General features: G+C 41.8%; 1 protein-coding gene and 1 long non-coding RNA gene across 3 annotated transcripts in view; one reads left to right on the top strand and one right to left on the bottom strand.

Annotated features, from left to right (window-relative positions):
- Positions 1–14832, top strand: part of LOC125551481 (protein HUA2-LIKE 2-like) — a 38054-nt gene extending 23222 nt beyond the window's left edge. The window contains 9 exon segments of the mRNA XM_048714739.1: positions 1360–1810; positions 2484–2589; positions 2818–2930; positions 3015–3196; positions 4525–4972; positions 5048–5613; positions 5739–5799; positions 5932–6048; positions 14520–14832. Of these exon segments, the coding sequence (XP_048570696.1) occupies positions 1360–1810; positions 2484–2589; positions 2818–2930; positions 3015–3196; positions 4525–4972; positions 5048–5506 (1759 nt within the window). The 3' untranslated portion in view covers positions 5507–5613; positions 5739–5799; positions 5932–6048; positions 14520–14832.
- Positions 14833–15692: 860 nt separating this feature from the next.
- LOC125551483 lies at positions 15693–17896 on the bottom strand. 2 transcript variants are annotated; one of them, XR_007302732.1, is made up of 3 exons: positions 17001–17780; positions 16755–16847; positions 15693–15937 (listed from the first exon to the last, which is right to left on the bottom strand). It is a non-coding gene; the product is annotated as an uncharacterized LOC125551483 (long non-coding RNA). The 2 variants fall into 2 exon arrangements; XR_007302733.1 differs by having other exon boundaries at positions 16755–17896.
- Between the last annotated feature and the right edge of the window lie 2155 nt (positions 17897–20051).

Raw genomic sequence — 20051 nt, forward strand, 5'->3', positions numbered from 1 at the left:
CTATCCCTGGTGGGCTATCTTCATCCACCATCTGTTCAATCCTGAGATTCGGGTATGTGCTATGAGGGCAATCTCTGGTGGTTTTACAGGAAGGAATGGCAAACTACACCCTCGTGTAGTTATTGCTAACTAACTAAAGCCGTGATAGCTGACATGGTACACGGTGCATTAATTGTACAACAGACATGCTAGACATTTTTCTCATGCAATGATGGCACGGCTTCAGTTGTGGCTTTTATATATTGCTAGTACAACAGGAGTTTATGCTGGCATAATCTGAGATCTTGCCCTGCTTGAAACTTAGAAAAATTGGTGGAGATGAGCGTTAATTCTCACTTAATGTTGCCTTCCGTATTATATTCCAAATTAAATTTTCTTCCAAATTTCATTAATCCACAGTGTAATATGTTTCCATCCATGTAGATGCTCTGCCTCTGGATACTAAATTGCTTGGGTAAGTGATATGACTAGCATTTTGGTTGCACTTACCGACGATATACTTATTACTTCTGTATTTCTTATTTATATTTTTGAGCTGGATGCTCCAAATTTTCTATGCAAATTTGATGCTTTATGAGTTGGATATTCGGAATTATCTAATTATAGTTTATTTGGTCATATATGATAAATTCGTCCATGTTGCATATATGTGGATGGCTGGATGCTCTGTTGACTTTTTGAGGGATATTTCATTTATCCTGCACAATCCTTTCTTAATAATGAGAATTGTGGTACTCCCTCTGATTCAGAAATATGAGGCGTATTTTGACTGTCCAAGCTCAATATTTTGCTGTAAGTTGCCTGCATAATATTTTATGAGCAGTTGTAAAATTAGCAAACATAAGGTGCTTTTGAATATGAATCCAATGGCAACAATTGTGTGTCACATAACCCTGGTATTTTTGGCTTAATTATTGGTCAATGCTTGGAACTTGGCAGTGGGAATGCGACCTATACATCTGAATTCGAAGGTGTACTGTCTATCTAGCCCCATATGCCCCTAATGATGAATTTGTGCCCCTTCTATTCATCTACACGCCGCTCTTTGGAATAGTGAATTTTGTGTGTGTTATATTCTGCTTTCCTGATCCCCACTGAAAACTCAGTTGTCTCCTGGTGATTAGCCACTTGAATAGTGATTGAACTCTTTCACTTCAACCAAACCATGCCTCATAATCAGTATAACACTTTGTACATTCTGAGTGCAGCATCCAGTTTACCGAGTTGAATATATGTTGGATATGTCTCCCAACTTCACAGTTGCCTTTGCCCTGTCTGATATCTTTTTTATCTTACCTTCCAGTTGGTTCTTATATTAATAATGCAGCCTTATAAAGCATAATGATACTTTATCTTTAGGCACACCTTCTCAGCTTTGGCATTGAAAGAACTGAACCACAGAAACCTGAAGGATAGGTGCACGTCTCCAGATGCAATGCCTATGAAAGAACTCATTGCTGTTGCCCAAGCTAGAAGGTTCTCTCGGTCAACTTCCTTTTCAGATTACTTCTTGAACGGCAAGTATATTTCTAAACCTTTGGTCAGCACACCTCTTAAGGAAGGACAGGGACAGCTTTCACCTTCGAATCAGATAGACAGGTCCACCTCTACAAATGACAGTGTTCATTCTAGGAGTCGTTCTGATAACCCACAAGAGAATGATGTGAAAAAAGTAGCAAGGAGCAACGAGGCTAATGCAGCACGGAAGGCTTTTGGAGCTTTTCTTGGTATGCTGACAAGAACAAAAGAAAACATAGCATGTGCAACACGTCTTGCTATTGATTGCGCTAAACATGGCATTGCTTGGGAGGTTAGACCATGCATATCTGTACTTTGTTTTTACTGTTAGATCTTTGCCGTTATGCTTTTTTTAGGGTTGTCATGAGTTTCTTGTTTGTAGATTTATTCAACACGGTCAATTTTTGTACTTGTTGGTGGATTGGCAATTATTTGGGTTCTTCGTGTACTTAGCCTGGTTTGATGCCATGTTCTTCATGCCAACCACCAGTTCTTCTATATTATTTGCCGTGGGGAATCACTGGGTAGCTCAATGGTGGCATATGGTTGTGCTACCAAGGAACCCTTGTTTGATTCCACCTCCCTTTTAAGAACACGTCAGGGATGATGGTACCCCTGAGCGTCTTCGTTATATTATGTGATGTGATTGTGACCTATGCGGAACAAAATTTCGCCAGTAGAAATGGTGAAAGCGGCATATCTCTAATATATAGTTTCTTGTTTCTTTTTATGCCTTTGATATGTTATGGCAATCTATATTAGAACTTGTGGACTTGGAACTAACGAGGGATAATGCTTGCAGTCATTGCATTACTTACCACTTGCGAATTCTAAGTTAGTTGACGAAATCTTATTTTTACAGACAGCATGCTATTTTCAGCTTGCCAATACAAAGATAAACATGTCTGTCCATGCAACCAATTGCTATCAAGTTTTTCTAACACAGTTTTTCCTCCACTGTCTAGGCGATTGATATTATTGTTGAATGCATGGAAAAGGAAAATTTATATAAGAGGGTGGACCTTTTCTTTCTTATTGATTCAATAACTCAATGCTCTTGAAATCAGAAAGGTAACTTTGTCTTTGTCTTTGCCTTTGTCTTTGTCTATGCATGCGTATTAATTTTCAGCACTGTAGGAAATTCTGCAGGTGGAACTGGTGATGTTGTTGTTGTTGTGTTGTTGTTGTTGTTGTTGTTGTTGTTCGTCGTCGTTGTCGTCTTTGTCTTTGTTGTTGTCTTTGTCTTTGTCTTTGTCTATGCACGCGTATTAATTTTCAGCACTGTAGGGAATTCTGCAGGTGGAACTGGTGATGTATTCCCCTCCGTTGTTCAGGTGGTTCTGCCTCGTTTACTTTATGCCGCCGCACCTCCTGGAAATTCGGCATGGGAGAATCGAAGGCAATGTCTCAAGGCAAGTGCCTTCATAATCTGGTAGAATAGATGGCATATACAATGTTCCTTTCCCCACCCCTTACATGTTTTTATTTATTATTAGGTTCTGAAACTTTGGCTTGAGAGGAAAACACTTCCAGAATACATCATTCGTCACCATATTAGAGAACTCGAGGTTATCAATGAGGCATCTTTTGGCAGCTCTCGCCGTCCTTCAAGGACAGAGAGAGCTTTAAATGACCCATTGCGTGATAACGAAGGAATGCTTGTTGATGAGTATGGGAGGTATGCTAGCCAACTTAAACAACCGTCAATCGTGGCCCTTCTGTTCAAGCATTGAATAATGGTGTTAACTTTTAAGTGATATGTATTAGTGTGAATGCTTCTGTTTTTCTATGTGCTCACACAATTTGAGACGATGATGACTAGATGACATAGGCCATACCTAAAATTGGATCATTCTGAAAGCTCTTGGTAGGCCAGGTTAGAGTATGCTTTATGCCTATACAGCTATATCCTTATCGCCATGCATGAAGAGAGCCATTTGGTGTTTCGACACCCCATGCCTCAAACATTGGAAGCAGGCAATATTGTGGCAGGAACTCATCTGCACTTTGATGTAGAGTGGAACCCTAATCGGCCGATCTTTCACGAAAGGAGCGGATCCCGCGAAGAACACGAAGAACACGAGGGGAAACACGAGGAGAAACACGAGAGAATCACTCAAACCAACAAGAACGATCACACATGTGCTAGATCCTCGAAACACAAAGAGAGATACACGATCCAAAGTCAACAAAGGACGATACAAGAGGTAACCGGTTCTTCTCCGTGAGGAGGTCTTGAATCCACAAAGGGATCTTCCCGTGAGGGGTCTTCAATCCAAGGTGGATCTTCTCCGTAGAGGGGCCGCGGTCTCTCTCGTGGAGTAGATCCGACATGGATGAGCAATGCTCTATCTTTACATGGGGATGATCGTAGGATGCTCCGCATCACACTTCTAGAATTTTGAGTACGACTATTATGCATTGGGCCTTGGTTGATCGTTAAAGCAGCGAGCTACGATGTATTAATGACACCAGCACCCAACTGGCAAGTATTCCCTCCGTTCCAAAATAGATGACTCGACTTTGTACTAACTTTATTACAAAGTTAGTATAAAATTGGGTCATCTATTTTGAAACGGAGGGAGTATTTGATAAAACCCACCAAGATTGAAATGAACCACCTGCCCTTTTTTCTATGCTAGCACATTAGCAAGAAAATGTAAAGAATTATCACTGGATTATAGGAGAGGACTCGGTACAGTCGTTTGATACTGAACTATTTGTAACACACACTCTTTATAATATACATGAGAAAAATCTGTTGATACACAAGATGTGCCATGCACATGATTCATATGATCATGCATACTGCATGCAGTGCAGAATTGCCGCGTGGCACTGTCATCATAGTTGATTTCACGATTTGTGCCAAGAGGGCCTTTGTTTTAATCCCTCGCTACGTTAGTCTACCAAAGCACACTGACTTGTGTTGAACTATGCAGCAGCATCTTTTGTTCATGGCTCCCTCTGGTTCCCCTTGTTTACATTCTTCATTATTTTCCTCAGCAATGCTGGTTTTCACATACCAAACTTAATTTGCACGAAAGTACTTGAAGACGATGAAGGAAGCTCCTCTGAGGACATTAGTTTTGAAGCCGTCACGCCTGAACATGAGGCTCCAGGTGTTGATGAGAAGGGAGAATCTCAAATACCTGTAGAGAAGCATGGGCTCATCCTTTAAGATGTTGATGGCGAGCTTGAGATGGAGGATGTAGCTCCACCATCTGAAGCTGAAGCTAGTACCAGATCCCAACCAGAGCGAAGTGATACCTGCACACCATCTTATCACCATCCTTCAGATAACGGTCCTCCCCTCCCGAACAATTGGCCTCCATCACCCCCACCATTGCCATCATCTCCTCCACCTGTTCCCGTTGCTCAGAGAACGCAGTTGCAGGCAACTTCACAAATGGCATCTGATCCAGTTGGGCCGCATCCGGCAGTTGCTACTTATGTATGCACATTTTCTCCGCATGCAGGCATTTAGCTTTGTTGTATTGTGAAATTAATCCCTGACCCCCTTTTGCAGAATGTTCAAAGTCAGCAGCCACATTCTATCGTGGAGCACCCACACAGCATGAATCTCTCGGTAGCTCCGTTGCAGCCTCCATCATTCTGCAATTTGGGATATGGCGTGCATCGAAATCAGATTGCACCACTCAATTCAACTGGACCTCATGGCAATTTCGCTACACCACCAGCACCATACCATGGAAATAACTACCATCAACGTCCCACTGCATCAATGCCTAATGAGGGATATCATATGCAGCGACCGCCCCCTCCGCCTCCAAGTCAATTCCCTCATATGCCATCAGAACCTAATAAAAGACCACAACAATGGAGTAATAACTCCTTGTCTTATCCTGAGAGCCATCGTTATAATGGGCATGATCGATATCATCACAGACATGATAGCATGCATCACGGGAATGATAGGAGACACCACTTGAATGATATCACCATGATATCATCACATGATCGATAGCATGTATCACCATGATGAAAGAGGACATCATCACTTTGACGAGAGAGCTATTTGGGGACCGATGCTCCATGACCCTAACAGGGGAAGATTTCCTCCTTTTCCGCCAGGTACTTTTCTTATTTAGCATGGTTATATCATTTCAACATGGAGAATTCTCCTGCTGTGCAATGGTGGGGGGCGCACAAAGATGCCAACTGACCAACCCGGACTTAGTCTTCTATCTTAATTTCAGAGTGGTGGAAATGAGTCTTGAATCCCTCACTTCAATAAATAAATACGTAAACGATCAAATTGTGAGCCTTTTCTTAGTTTGCATTTTTTTAATATTTCATGCTATGCAGTTCCCTCGAGAACACTAGTTCACTGCTATTTTATCACCTAGTATAGTATCGAGCTGATTTCATCTGTTCCTGATTGTTATCCAGGACCACCTACTCCAGACCATTTTGAAGCATCTGCAGCGCCAATGCAATTTGGACGTCCATCAGATCCTCCGCCAGGTGGGTGGTCTATGGATCTTCAAGTTCCTCATGTGGCAGGAGGTATGTTACAACTCACCCTGCACTGTTCTGTTTTCTGTTGTGAGTTGCATCTATTTGCCCGATCGTCTCTACTATTACAAGTCAAGTTGTCTAGACAATCCAATTCCAGTTCCTTAGTATTCCGTGCTACTTAAAAAAAACCTACTCTGTAATTTCATAGATGGCTTTTGTGTTGTTTGAAGCTGCTATATTATTATGCTACTATAAAAGAAAAATCAATTTTTAATCTTCTAGTGAGTTATCAATAATTCCTCCTATTAATGTTTGTGTTGCACTATATAAATGATAGAGGCGAGGGTCCCGATCTTTCGATGAGATGATAGCTATCGTTTTCTGTGGGAGTCGACCTTGACGATCCGACTACGAACGTGCGAGACGTCGCGCCTTAGCAATCGCTAAACCAACTTCCGAGGGGTTATTGACCACGCCGGAGCACGATCAACCTGACCACGAGGGCCTGTTTCCTGCGAGCAAACGAAGAACAAGCAAGAAACTGAGATTGCAATCTGGATATTGCGAATATAAGATGAAAGCTTTATTGATCAAGGTGGGGTTCTGTGACGTCTTGGTCTGGTCGTTGGACACAAACGAAGTACGCGAAGTTGCAGCTATGGCGAACTTTTAATCTAAACAAAACCCAAAGTCTAAACGATGCCCTAAGGGCTGTATATATGGAGGAAGAGAGGGGAATTTCGTGGCCCTTGAGGGTGGGGTCCGAAACCAACCCTAACTCTTGTTTCCCCACACATACGGACTCTAAAAATAGCCTATACTTAAGTATTTCGAAATTACATGGGCCTGGCCCATTAATAAGGTGACGCAGCACCTAGAATAGCCTATGGACGAATATTATGAAGTGGCATCTTGTATATTTCGTCCATGGCTTCATGCACTCCTTATGGCGGCTTCAAAGTCCTGAAATCATCACTTGTAACTCCGTTCTTGATCCCCTTGCGCATGCCATCAACTTCATGCGTGTTCTTGCTCCAATGTTCATCCTTCTCCAAGCTAGGCCCTTCATTTGAAAGCAAAACAAATGTATCCAATTTAGGCAGCATCATAATCTCATGAACATTAGAATCATTACCAAGAAACGAAAGTACCTGGTAATTTAATTGGCGTGCGCGAGCTCTAGTAATTGGTCCAGTATATGTAACAGTAGGGGCTGTGGTGTAACAATGGTATTGATGTCCCCTCATCAATCCTCCCCTTCTTGAAATGAATCGTCTCGGACGGAAGTCATCTTCCCAAATAAGGCTCAATCTGCATATTAAAAAAGTGGGACTAACCCCATCTGCAAGGGCAGCTCAAGTTTATATGCATTATCATTTATTCTCTAACCTTAAAAGGACCATCAGCACGTGCATAGCTTGATTTGCGAAAATTAGGAATCTATCCTTACGCAAATGTAACCAAACAAGATTCAGGTGCAAACACAACATGTTTTCTACCCTTATCTATCTCCAGCAAGTTATATTTAGCATTCATACACTCAATGTTTTCCTTAGTTAATTCATGCATTTAAAATCATTCAGACGTGCTTTTAGCATCAAAAATTAACCTTCTTCGAAGATGGAAAGAGGCAACAAATCAATAGGTGCACGAGGTAGGAAACCATACACAATTTCAAAAGGGCACATCTTAGTAGTAGAATGCAATGAACGATTATAAGCAAATTCAATATGAGGCAAGCATTCTTCCCACATTTTCTTGTTATTCTTCAAAACAGCCCTAAGCATAGTAGACAATGTTCTATTGACTACTTCAGTTTGTCCATCAGTTTGGGGGTGACAAGTAGTACTAAAAAGCAGCTTAGTCCCCAACTTAGCCCATAAACATCTCCAAAAGTGGCTAAGAAATTTAGTATCACGATCTGAAACAATAGTATTTGGCACACCATGTAAGCGAATAATTTCACGAAAGAACAAATCAGCAACATTAACAGCATCATCGCTTTTATGACATGGTATAAAGTGTGCCATTTTCGAGAACCTATCCACGACAACAAATATGCTATCCCTCCCCTTCTTTGTTCTAGGTAAACCTAAAACAAAGTCCATAGATATATCCTCCCAAGGAACACTAGGTACAGGCAAAGGCATATATAAACCATGAGGATTGAGTCGTGACTTAGCTCTTTGACATGTAGTGCAGCGAGCAACAAAACGCTCAACATCCCGTCTCATCTTTGGCCAAAAGAAATGTGTAGCAAGTATATCCTCCGTCTTCTTGACGCCAAAGTGTCCCATTAATCCTCCTCCATGCGCCTCCTGCAACAACAAAAGACGAACGGAGCTAGCTGGAATGCATAGCTTGTTAGCACGAAACACAAATCCATCGTTAAGAACGAACTTGTTCCAAGTTCTCCCTTCCTTACAATTCTGCAATACATCTTTAAATTCAGCATCATTAACATATTGATCCTTGATGGTCTCCAAACCAAATATTTTAAAGTCAAGTTGTGAAAGCATAGTATAACGACGAGACAAGGCATCAGCAATAACATTTTCTTTACCCTTCTTGTGTTTAATCACATAAGGGAAAGTCTCAATGAATTCAACCCATTTAGCATGTCGGGTTCAGTTTTGCTTGACTTTTAATGTGTTTCAAAGATTCATGATCAGAATGTATAACAAATTCCTTGGGCCATAAATAATGTTGCCATGTTTCTAAGGTCCGAACAAGAGCATATAATTCTTTATCATAAGTAGAATAGTTCAGACTAGGCCCACTCAATTTTTCAGAAAAGTATGCAACAGGTTTTCCATCTTGTAATAACACACCTCCTAATCCAATTCCACTAGCATCACATTCAAGCTCAAAAGTCTTATTGAAATTAGGAAGTTGGAGTAAAGGAGCATGTGTCAACTTATCTTTCAATACCGTGAAGGCTTCTTCCTGTGCGGTACCCCAAACAAAAGGTACATCCTTCTTTGTAAGCTCGTTGAGAGGTGCAGCAATGGTGCTGAAATCTCTCACAAAACGCCTATAGAAACCAGCGAGGCCAAGGAAACTCCTCACTTGTGTGACCGTTTTGGGCTGCGGCCAACTCTCAATAGCTTCAATCTTGGCTTTATCAACTTCAATTCCCTGTGGAGTAACAACATAGCCAAGAAAAGATACTCGGTCGGTGCAAAAGGTGCACTTTCCAAGGTTACCAAACAAACGTGCATCACGTAGAGCAATAAAAAAGCACGTAAATGTTCCAAATGTTCCTCCAAAGATTTGCTATAAATCAATATGTCATCAAAGTAAACTACCACAAATCGTCCAATGAAAGCACGTAAAACTTCGTTCATTAACCTCATGAAAGTACTAGGTGCATTAGTTAACCCAAAAGGCATGACTAACCACTCATATAATCCAAACTTAGTTTTAAATGCTGTTTTCCATTCATCTCCCAATTTCATACGAATTTGATGGTAACCACTACGCAAATCAACTTTGGAGAATATTGTAGAGCCACTCAATTCATCAAGCATATCATCTAGCCTAGGAATAGGATGACGATAACGAATAGTAATATTATTAATGCCTCTACAATCAACGCACATACGCGACGTACCATCCTTTTTCGGCACTAAAATGATAGGAACAGCACAAGGACTAAGGGATTCGCGTATATAACCTTTGTCGAGCAGTTCTTGTACTTGACGCATAATCTCCTTCGTCTCCTCTGGATTGGTACGGTATGGTGCCCGGTTGGGTAATGATGCACCGGGAATTAAGTCAATTTGATGCTCAATCCCGCGAATAGGTGGTAATCCCGGTGGCACGTCTTGTGGAAAGACGTCGGCGAACTCCTGCAAAATGTTAGTGACAGCAGGAGGCAAAGAGGAAGGCACGTCCTCGAATGAAAATAATGCCTCTTTGCACACAAAAGCATAGCAAACAGATTTGCTAAAATCTAGATCATCAATATCAGATTTGGTGGCAAGTAAACATGCACTTTTCAATTTAATTTCAGAACAACACTAGATTGTTTATTATTATTAGGCTGCATTTGTTGCTCAAATTCTTTTGCCACAATCTGATTTTCACTCTTAGTTTTCTCCTGTTTTGCTTTATTAGCTCTATTAATATCATCTTTCAAAATGGAATCAGGAGTCATAGGAAGCAAAGTAATATTTTTATCCTTATGAACAAGAGTATACTGATTGTTTCTACCATGGTGAATAGAATTTTTATCAAATTGCCATGGTCTACCAAGTAATAAGGAACATGCTTGCATCGGTACCACATCACAATCAACATAATCAGCATATGTAGAGATACTAAAATGCACACGAACAGTACGTGTTACCTTAACCTTGCCGCTGTTGTTGAACCATTGGATGTAGTAAGGATGTGGATGTGGTCTGGTGGTGAGAGATAGCTTCTCCACCATCTCGATGCTAGCCAAGTTGTTGCAACTCCCTCCATCTATGATCACGCGAACAGAACGTTCCTTCACAACTCCCTTTGTATGGAACAAATTATGCCTCTGATTTTGCTCAGCTTGTGTAACCTGCACACTCAAAACACGTTGAGCAACTAAACATTCATACCTGTCAGCATCTTCAGGAGCATGTATTGCGTCTCATGATCAGAATCGTCTCCACCGTGTTCGTCACGTGTAATAAGAGCCAAAGTCTCCTCATCATAGTCACTAGCGGACTCATACCCACCATCCTCAGTAACAATCATCACACGCTTAGATGGGCATTCTCTCGCATAATGACCTCCACCCTTGCAACGTCGGCAAATAATATCATGTGTTTGCCCTGTTGATGCCATGGATGAAGAAGAGCTCTTTGCAGGCCCAGAAGGTGTGCTCTTGGCAGATAGTGGTGATTGTGCCTGCTTTATTGTATCACGGTTGGAGGTGGCAGCCGACGGAGGCGCCGGTGTAGCAGAACGTGTGGAAGTAGATGATGCACGTGGTGTCCATGAAGAAGGTCGACCTGCAGAAAAGTTAGTCCGCGCCAATGCCTGTCGATCCTGCACTTCTCGTTCAGCTTTACAAGCAAGATGAAATAAACGAGTGATATTAGTATACTCCTTATACTCTAGAATCGTCTGAATCTCTCTATTTAATCCACCCATAAAACGTGCAAGCATAGCTTCATTCTCCTCAACAATACCACATCTAATCATGCCAGTTTGTAATTCCTGATAATATTCTTCTACAGAATTTTTTCCCTGTCTTAAGCGCTGTAATTTTTGAAGTAATTCACGTTGATAATATGGTGGAACCCAACGAGTACGCATAGCAGTTTTCAAAGCAGCCCAAGTAGCAGGAATGGATATAATCTACAATGCTCAGACCACCAAACACATGCAAAACTAGTGAATGCACAAACAGCAGCAGGAACACGTCTCTCCTCGGGATATTGTAAACATGTAAATCGTTGTTCAGTTTTAACTCCCAAGTAAGATATATATCAGGAACATATCTACCCTCAAATGATGGAATATTCAATTTAGTTTAGGGAGATGGTCATGATCTCGTACCTGAGGGTGAGCCCTACCATTGCCATTATTTGCATGTGGACGACCTGATGGTTGTGCTGGTGGTGGCACGTAGTTCTGAGTTTGATCAACCTCATCCTCGTAATCGCTAGCAAAATCATCCTCCTCCGCATCAGCAGCAGGAGCCACAGAAGTAGCTCGCCAACAGTTTGGCCAGGTGCAAGAGGGAGACGGCTCGCTCGGCGGAGGGCTGTTTCACGATGTGTAGGTAGTCGTCGTTGTTGTTGGTGTAGAGGTGCGTTAGGTGCAGCCGGTGGTGGTGGTGGAAGACGCGCGAGCAATTCATTAAACCTGTTATCGAGCTTTGTTTCGAACGTCTTCTCCATGCCATCTATCTTCTCCATGGCCTCTTCAAATCTGTTTAGCACATCCTGCACCTGTCCATTCATCATTTGCTGAAATTTATCATGCAACTCCTGATTCGTCATGTTCTCCCAGTCAGTCTCGTCGACTTGTGATCCTGCCATGGTTAGCAACAATAGAAAACACACAAGAATATGATCCTACAGAATACTAACAAGAGGTGGTGGTGGCGGGTGTCACAAATTCGTCAAGCAAATCTTAAATTCTTACCAGTTCTTACCCAGCAGCAGGCGGTGATCGGCAACCGTTGTAGTCAAAACTCTCAAAAGCTTGGATAGAGCGATTGCCAGGGAGAGTCAAACGCACGACGTAGAGGTATGTGGAGCTGGGAAGGCTTATAGTATGGTAGCAAAAAGGGTCAGCAATAATCAATTCAGAGATGCAAAGTTGAATAAACGCTCAACGACGGTACTGTGCTGGTCCTAGGCTAGACCGTGCTAGAGACGCGAGCCTAGAACACTAACAAAATCACGGCGCTGCACGTAAATAAGGGAAAAGCACACTCTGGAACTTTTTTTCGCTTTTTTTTTGCGCTCCTCTTTTTTTTTTACGCTCCTCTTTTTTTTTGCGAAAATTTACTATAATGGCGAGTGTCTCAAAACTCTTCCCTCGTCAAACTGATAGGATGGGCATGAATTTTTTTTTCATTTTTTTTTTCGGAAATCAGGGCAGCGACGACGAAAAAGTGCGACAAAAAATCACTATGATGGCACGTGGCTCAAAAGACTCAGAAAAGCCTAAAAATAGGATAGGGAAAAAATATTTTTGCCCGTGAAAATTTTGGCCTAAAAACTGCCCGGGGGTCTCCAGACTTTTTTTTTTGAGACTACGCAAGCAGAAACACGAATCGGAATTAGAATTGCTTAAAACAAACCTAATATGAGAAGAACTCGGATTGGTGGTGGATATATGGTGGTGGTATAGTAGCCGGTGGTGGTATATGGATAGAGATTGATGGTGGTATGGATACGGATTGGTGGTATATGACGGATTCAGAGCGTGGCGGATAAGCAATGGTGGTAGATGGCAAGGCGATGATGATGGTGCGGCGGCGGCGTGACAACTTGTGACCAGAACTCGAAACTCTAAAAGACTAGACTCTAAGACCAGCAACTTGACACGACGATGCAACCGCAAATTCAACAAAGCAAAAACCCTAAAAAGATTATGCAAAGGCTCAGATTGGTTCGGATATGATGAACTAACCCTTAATTTTTTTTGTGGCTTTTTCGTGGACTGTAGGTATGAAGAACAAACTCGATCTAATCTACGAAAAACTGTAAAATCTCACCGAGCAACCTGGAAATCTGATACCACTTGATAGAGGCGAGGGTCCCGATCTTTCGATGAGATGATAGCTATCGTTTTCTGTGGGAGTCGACCTTGACGATCCGACTACGAACGTGCGAGACGTCGCGCCTTAGCAATCGCTAAACCAACTTCCGAGGGGTTATTGACCACGCCGGAGCACGATCAACCTGACCACGAGGGCCTGTTTCCTGCGAGCAAACGAAGAACAAGCAAGAAATTGAGATTGCAATCTGGATATTGCGAATATAAGATGAAAGCTTTATTGATCAAGGTGGGGTTCTGTGACGTCTTGGTCTGGTCGTGGACACAAACGAAGTACGCGAAGTTGCAGCTATGGCGAACTTTTAATCTAAACAAAACCCAAAGTCTAAACGACGCCCTAAGGGCTGTATATATGGAGGAAGAGGGGGGAATTTCATGGCCCTTAAGGATGGAGTCCGAAACCAACCCTAACTCTTGTTTCCCCACACATACAGAATAGCCTATGGACGAATATTATGAAGTGGCATCTTGTATATTTCGTCCATGGCTTCATGCACTCCTTATGGCGGCTTCAAAGTCCTGAAATCATCACTTGTAACTCCGTTCTTGATCCCCTTGCGCATGCCATCAACTTCATGCGTGTTCTTGCTCCAATGTTCATCCTTCTCCAAGCTAGGCCCTTCATTTGAAAGCAAAACAAATGTATCCAATTTAGGCAGCATCATAATCTCATGAACATTAGAATCATTACCAAGAAACGAAAGTACCTGGTAATTTAATTGGCGTGCGCGAGCTCTAGTAATTGGTCCAGTATATGTAACAGTGTCCTCATCAATAAATTGCTTGGTTTAACCGTGTAATATGGGGTTTGCTCAAAATGTGGAAGTATGAAATGAGCAGTTCCCACACATTAGGGGCTGTGGGTGTAACAATGGTATTGATGTCCTCATCAATAAATTGCTTGGTTTAACCGTGTAATATGGGGTTTGCTCAAAATGTGGAAGTATGAAATGAGCAGTTCCCACACATTAGGGGCTGTGGGTGTAACAATGGTATTGATGTCCTCATCAATAAATTGCTTGGTTTAACCGTGTAATATGGGGTTTGCTCAAAATGTGGAAGTATGAAATGAGCAGTTCCCACACATTAGGGGCTGTGGGTGTAACAATGGTATTGATGTCCTCATCAATAAATTGCTTGGTTTAACCGTGTAATATGGGGTTTGCTCAAAATGTGGAAGTATGAAATGAGCAGTTCCCACACATTTCGTCAGCTTATCATGAAACATATGTCGTTCATTGCAGCACATGGTAGCTGGAGGCCAGGATAACAGTTGACTATCTTTGAATCTGTTCTGTTGCTCCAATACCTGCCACCTTCTACACATGTTGTATGGTAGGCACAACCGGGAGGTGGGCTGACCACGCCAGCAGCTGTCATCTACTCCCTCCGTTCCGAATTACTTGTCGTAGGTATGGATGTATCTAGATGTATTTTAGTTCTAGATACATCCATTTCTGCGACGAGTAATTTGGAACGGAGGGAGTATCAATTTTAACCATAGATTGTATTGTTAGTCTAACATCGTTCAGTATTATTCGTCGAGCCTTCATTGTATTATTCGTCGAGCCTTCATTATATGTATGCCCATTCATAAATCCCTTCTGTCCTCCTGACAACAGCTACTTTCAGATGACTTGCTGAAACTGCACTATTACAGCGTACATAAAGCAACCACCCCCCCCCCCCCCCCCCAATAAATACAAATCATTCTACTGTAATTGTTGCATCATGTGCTAGTGCCGTCAGAGTCTTCTCAAAGTTGCAAAAAATAGCGTGGTCCATGTATCGTGTAAATACTGACAAAACACTACAGTGTTTTCCTTGTATAAGAATTTGGAGACAATATCAGGTGGAAACCACATTTTTCAGTGGAAGCTTGGAAACCTGAGCACAGGCTGTTGGATCCTGTGTGTATGGACTAGATCCATCCATCATTGCTACCTGCTATTTGCAAATAAACGCCCGCTGGGTTGCAATGATATTTTGCACATAACCCCTCGGTGTTTACAAGTCATCAAAGCTAGCATCATCGCCCCATGTCTCCACGTAGACGTTTTGTACCAGCGGTGTGAAACTAGTTGCAATCAACATGGGGTAAGCAAGTAAATTTTTTGATATTATATCAGCAAACGCCCCATTTGGGTAAACAAAACAACAGTACACTCTCTCAACACAATTCTGCCAAAGGCAAGTAAAGCAAACAGTTCAATACAAAGATGCTAGGAGTAGAATTAGAACTCTGTCCAACAGAACTCTGCCCCTGAAAAAGAGAACTCTGCCCAGTTCCTAGTAAATTTAAGTAAAGCAAACGACTCAATACAACAGCCGAAACCACGACCAAACACTTGCACTTTACAGGGCACATTCTAACAACCGGAACCATTGCCTAGAACAAATTAAAGTAAACCAAACAGTTCAGTTGCACATAGTGCTGATTATGTAGCACCAATATGAGTCAGTCAAATTCAATAATGCATCACTTCAATACATAAGTACATCAGTTAAGATAATGGTCCGAAAACAGTAATTAACAGTGATGGCAAATCTGCGGATTTGTACATCAGTCATTCAACACCTAGTTCTAGTACACTAGGAGAAGAAAAAACCAATGCAGTACTATTAGTCCTAATAACTTGCAGAAATCTTGCCACCAAGCAACCTGAAAGAAGAGTTGAATCGGTCAGGCAATAGAATTAATTGCAATACCTAATCTCAGCTCACTTCACTAATCAATAGCAATAGAAACTAAACCTGATGGCAAACATCATTTCTACAATTTTCTATGTTCAACCAGTTCCAACATCTTTCTTATTTCCCATCGTACTACACACAATTCTATCGCCATAAGAGTTCCTTGTTGCTGCATTAAGGGTGTGTTTGTTTGGGCTGCAAGTTTCACGGTTGGAGGTTTTGTAACTCTAAATGACTCGATTGTGTCTTTGCTGCAGATGGCTACTCTACACAGAATTTTAACTGAAATTACTGTTTTCAATAGTTTAAACAATGTATTTAAATGAGTTTCATATATAATTTGCTGATTATATAAGTTCAATCATCTATTCCACATGTTGACTTAAATGAAACGACTGGGTTGTAAGTTAATCATCTATGACTACACATGAATGTTTTCAGCCAAAAAATGATGTAAAGATGGCACTAGCAGTACCAGTTCACTGTCAATAGGATTAGTACCAATGGCACACATTCTTTTTCTCGCTGTCAATCACACTACTAGCAGTAGCACACACACATAAATTAATCTAGCAAATTTGCAGAAGCACGTACAAGCCCTAGACACCACTCGAGCTTTCTAAATTTACATACTTATCATCATCTAAATTCCATCTAGGCAGTAGTAGTAGCAGTTCATAGACATATATCACTTTTCATTAGACCACGGTCGCACAGAGCACACACTCTAGGCACATATAGTCATAGACGTATATAACACTTAATTAGGAGAAAGTAAATTATACCTTCCCAATTTCTTCAAGACCAACATCTGCATCTGCTGACAATATGCCACTACTTCGTTCCCTCTCCTACTTCCTTCAAAGGATGTGCTGATTCTAGAGGAGACAACCCAATTAGCTACGACCTTGTCCCCTCGTCTATTTGCTTTGCAAATCTATAGCCCAATCTAGGGAAGAGGGAACCACTAGATGAGCCACGGGAGGAGAACAGGGGAAAGCAGAAAACATGGACACTAGACATCCTCATACCTGGGGACCTAGATCCAGCACGACGTCGTTGGGGAACACTCGGACGAGTACTGGCACGGTTGGCCGGACAATCGCCAGAGAGGAATCAGCTGCGCCGCTCGCTGACCGCAGGCCCACCACGAAACACTCGGAGGAGGACTGTCACTGCTGGCGGGACAATCACCAGAGAGGATTTAGCCGCGCTGCTGGCCGCTTGCTGGCCCAGAGCGGAACGAGGGGGTCCTGCTGGAGGGAAGCATCGTCTCCTAACCCTAGCTTCCCATGGTAGGAACTCGAATCGGGATTGGATGCCGCCATGGGGAAAGGTATGAGACGACTCAGCCTCGGCATGCTTCTGTACCGAAGTACAGAATTATTGCGGGGTCCAATTTGCAATTTGCACGTACTCCCATCTCGCGGCGCACATTTCCAATCCAACGACAGCGGATCAAGTTTCCATGTTTCCGTTGAATGTACGGTTTGCACTAGATATGTACTCAAGAATTTGTACCCTTGTACTGGATTCTTCTGCACAAATTTCAGATTCCCCCCTTCCTCAGTGGAGTACTGGTATGCTGCGCCTTTGGGTTATACTTATGTAATTGATTCCATTTTGAATATACAATGCCATCGATGTAACTTTAGTGAACTTTTGGAGAATACTTGGGTGAAACAGCATGCAACAACTATAGAATTTAGTTTTCCATTCTTTAACTCGACACTCTTTCGGTTATGTGTTAGTACTGACAATGTTTAATACTCCCTCCGTCCCAAAATTCTTGTCTTAGATTTGTCTAGATACGGAGATACATCCGTATCTAGACAAATCTAAGACAAGAATTTTCGATACATCCGTATCTAGACAAATCTAAGACAAGAATTTTGGGACGGAGGTAGTAATAAATTGCCATCTTTCACACTTACAGAGCAGTACAAGTGGTCTTCCGTCAAAAACAAGGACCTGGCAGAGGAGAATATGGCAACAGAGTGGAATAGAAGAAGACCCAAATAAGCCGCCTTGTGAATAACGTAGTTATTTTTAGAACCCTGATGAATAGTTATGTGGAATTAGAACTAACTTGACACTTTTGGAATAGTAATAGAACCTCATATATGTCACTAAAGAAATAAGAACAACACCACAACATAATTTAGTAGCTCCAAATATATGGTTAATGAAGTGAAGGGAAAATACCAAATGGAGGGCTTTTTTTTTAAGAACCGCCCTCAAGGCACTATTCAATAATATATGTGGATTCACATACGATTGTACAACATTGAGAAAATGCAACATATTAAAGTAAATCATGGTAATCATGTCATGTGAGCAAATAATAGGCATAATAAATGCACATGCCATATTGCAAGCATGAACATGAATCATGATTAATGTAACATCGTAAGCACGAACGCAAAGCAGACACGGTAATAACAAGTAATATCTTCACCAAGCTTGCAAACATAATACAAGTGGTAGAGTCATGAATCATGTGTAATGCAAAACATGGCTCACAAATGCATGAAAAAAAGCATAGAAATCTCTACTCTTATAAAAAACCGAGTTGGTGATGATGGTGTGCCTGCCATCTTGTAATATAGACCGTCTGATCTATATGTGACAGGTAGAAAGCAAACTATGACAATTTTACAAAAGATACCCGCACCTCTCTTCACATTTACAGATAAGGCCTTGCCTTGTTCATCCTTATCTCCCACAACCTCATTGCTGAGCAATTAAAAAAGGAAGTCTCTGGAACAATCTGGCATGGTGGCCGCTGCCGGCGCCGTCCATCCCCATGCCTCCGCCCAGTCCGACCACCAGTCACCACCACACCCACTCCTCACCTTATCTCCCATCTTTCTCAAGATATTATTTTTTTCAATGAAATTCTTGAGATACCATTTTTCTGATAAAATTCTTGAGATATCATTAGTTTTTACACATGGGATTACTCTTGCATGGGTCAATCACACCATATGTTTTGTACAAAAATGCATCTTGATGTTCCGTGCAATGCACGGCCATCTTGCTAGTGATCATAAAATGCAAAGTGATCATGGTAAGATGGGCATATAATATGTAATGAAAAGTAACCCATAGCCATGTGAGAGTCATGTAGAAGAAATGCGTGAAGTTCTTGCGCAAAGAGGGTGGTGGAGGGTAAGCACTCTATGGTGGCGCACATCGTTGTTGCTCTCTAGAGCTCGTTTCATCAACTCATGCGCTTGCGAGGTTGACGAGTAACTATGGGGACCTATAAAAGAGACAAATGAACCAACGTGTATGCGTGGTAAATGTACACATCATCCATCATGACATCATCATCGTGATGGAACCATGTGGTGAATGAAGTCGTCAAGAATTGGCGCGTCATCATAATGGGACCTAGCACCAAATGATAAGACACAATAGAGGTAGAGATTAAGTTGTTAGTGTTGAAAGTGTCCTCACATGACCTATCAACTATCTCACTCTCTATATGTGGTGGCTCACTCACTCCCTCGAGGTAGGTGCACTCAATCTCACATATGATGGAGTCACTCATAACACTAAAGTGGTGGTGGGGGTGGCTCTCCTCACATGGGAATTAGGGCATCTCATCATATATGGGGCTAGTGATGAAAACACCCTGACTCTCAATATGGTGGCACAAGTCCCTAAACTCATCTCCAAATGCCGCCGTGGTCGAAGGGAATGCCTTCCGTTATTTTGTTGTCTCCGTGTGATTTATTTGTTTGTTGCATTCATCATCACATCATTCACACTGCATCGACATTTGTTTGTCGTCATTTTCCAAAACTTGCATCAGTTCGTAGTTGCCGGTTCTCTCTGTTCTTGTCATTGACCGTTTCGAGACCAACCGCATTTGCACACGCCTGCGAGAAACAAATTGTTGTCGGGTTGCCCGCCTTTTCTCTCATCTCACCCACAACCCATCTACACAGCTGTAACGCCTAGATAATTAAGCTATAGTAATCCCATGTTAATGGTGCCATGTCATCGTTTTCACTGTTGCTAAATCCCCCTTTGATTCCATCCAGTTTAATTTCAAAATTAAATTAAAGTCAAAA

Source organism: Triticum urartu, chromosome 4 (genome assembly GCF_003073215.2).
Source record: "Triticum urartu cultivar G1812 chromosome 4, Tu2.1, whole genome shotgun sequence".
NCBI lineage: Eukaryota > Viridiplantae > Streptophyta > Magnoliopsida > Poales > Poaceae > Triticum > Triticum urartu.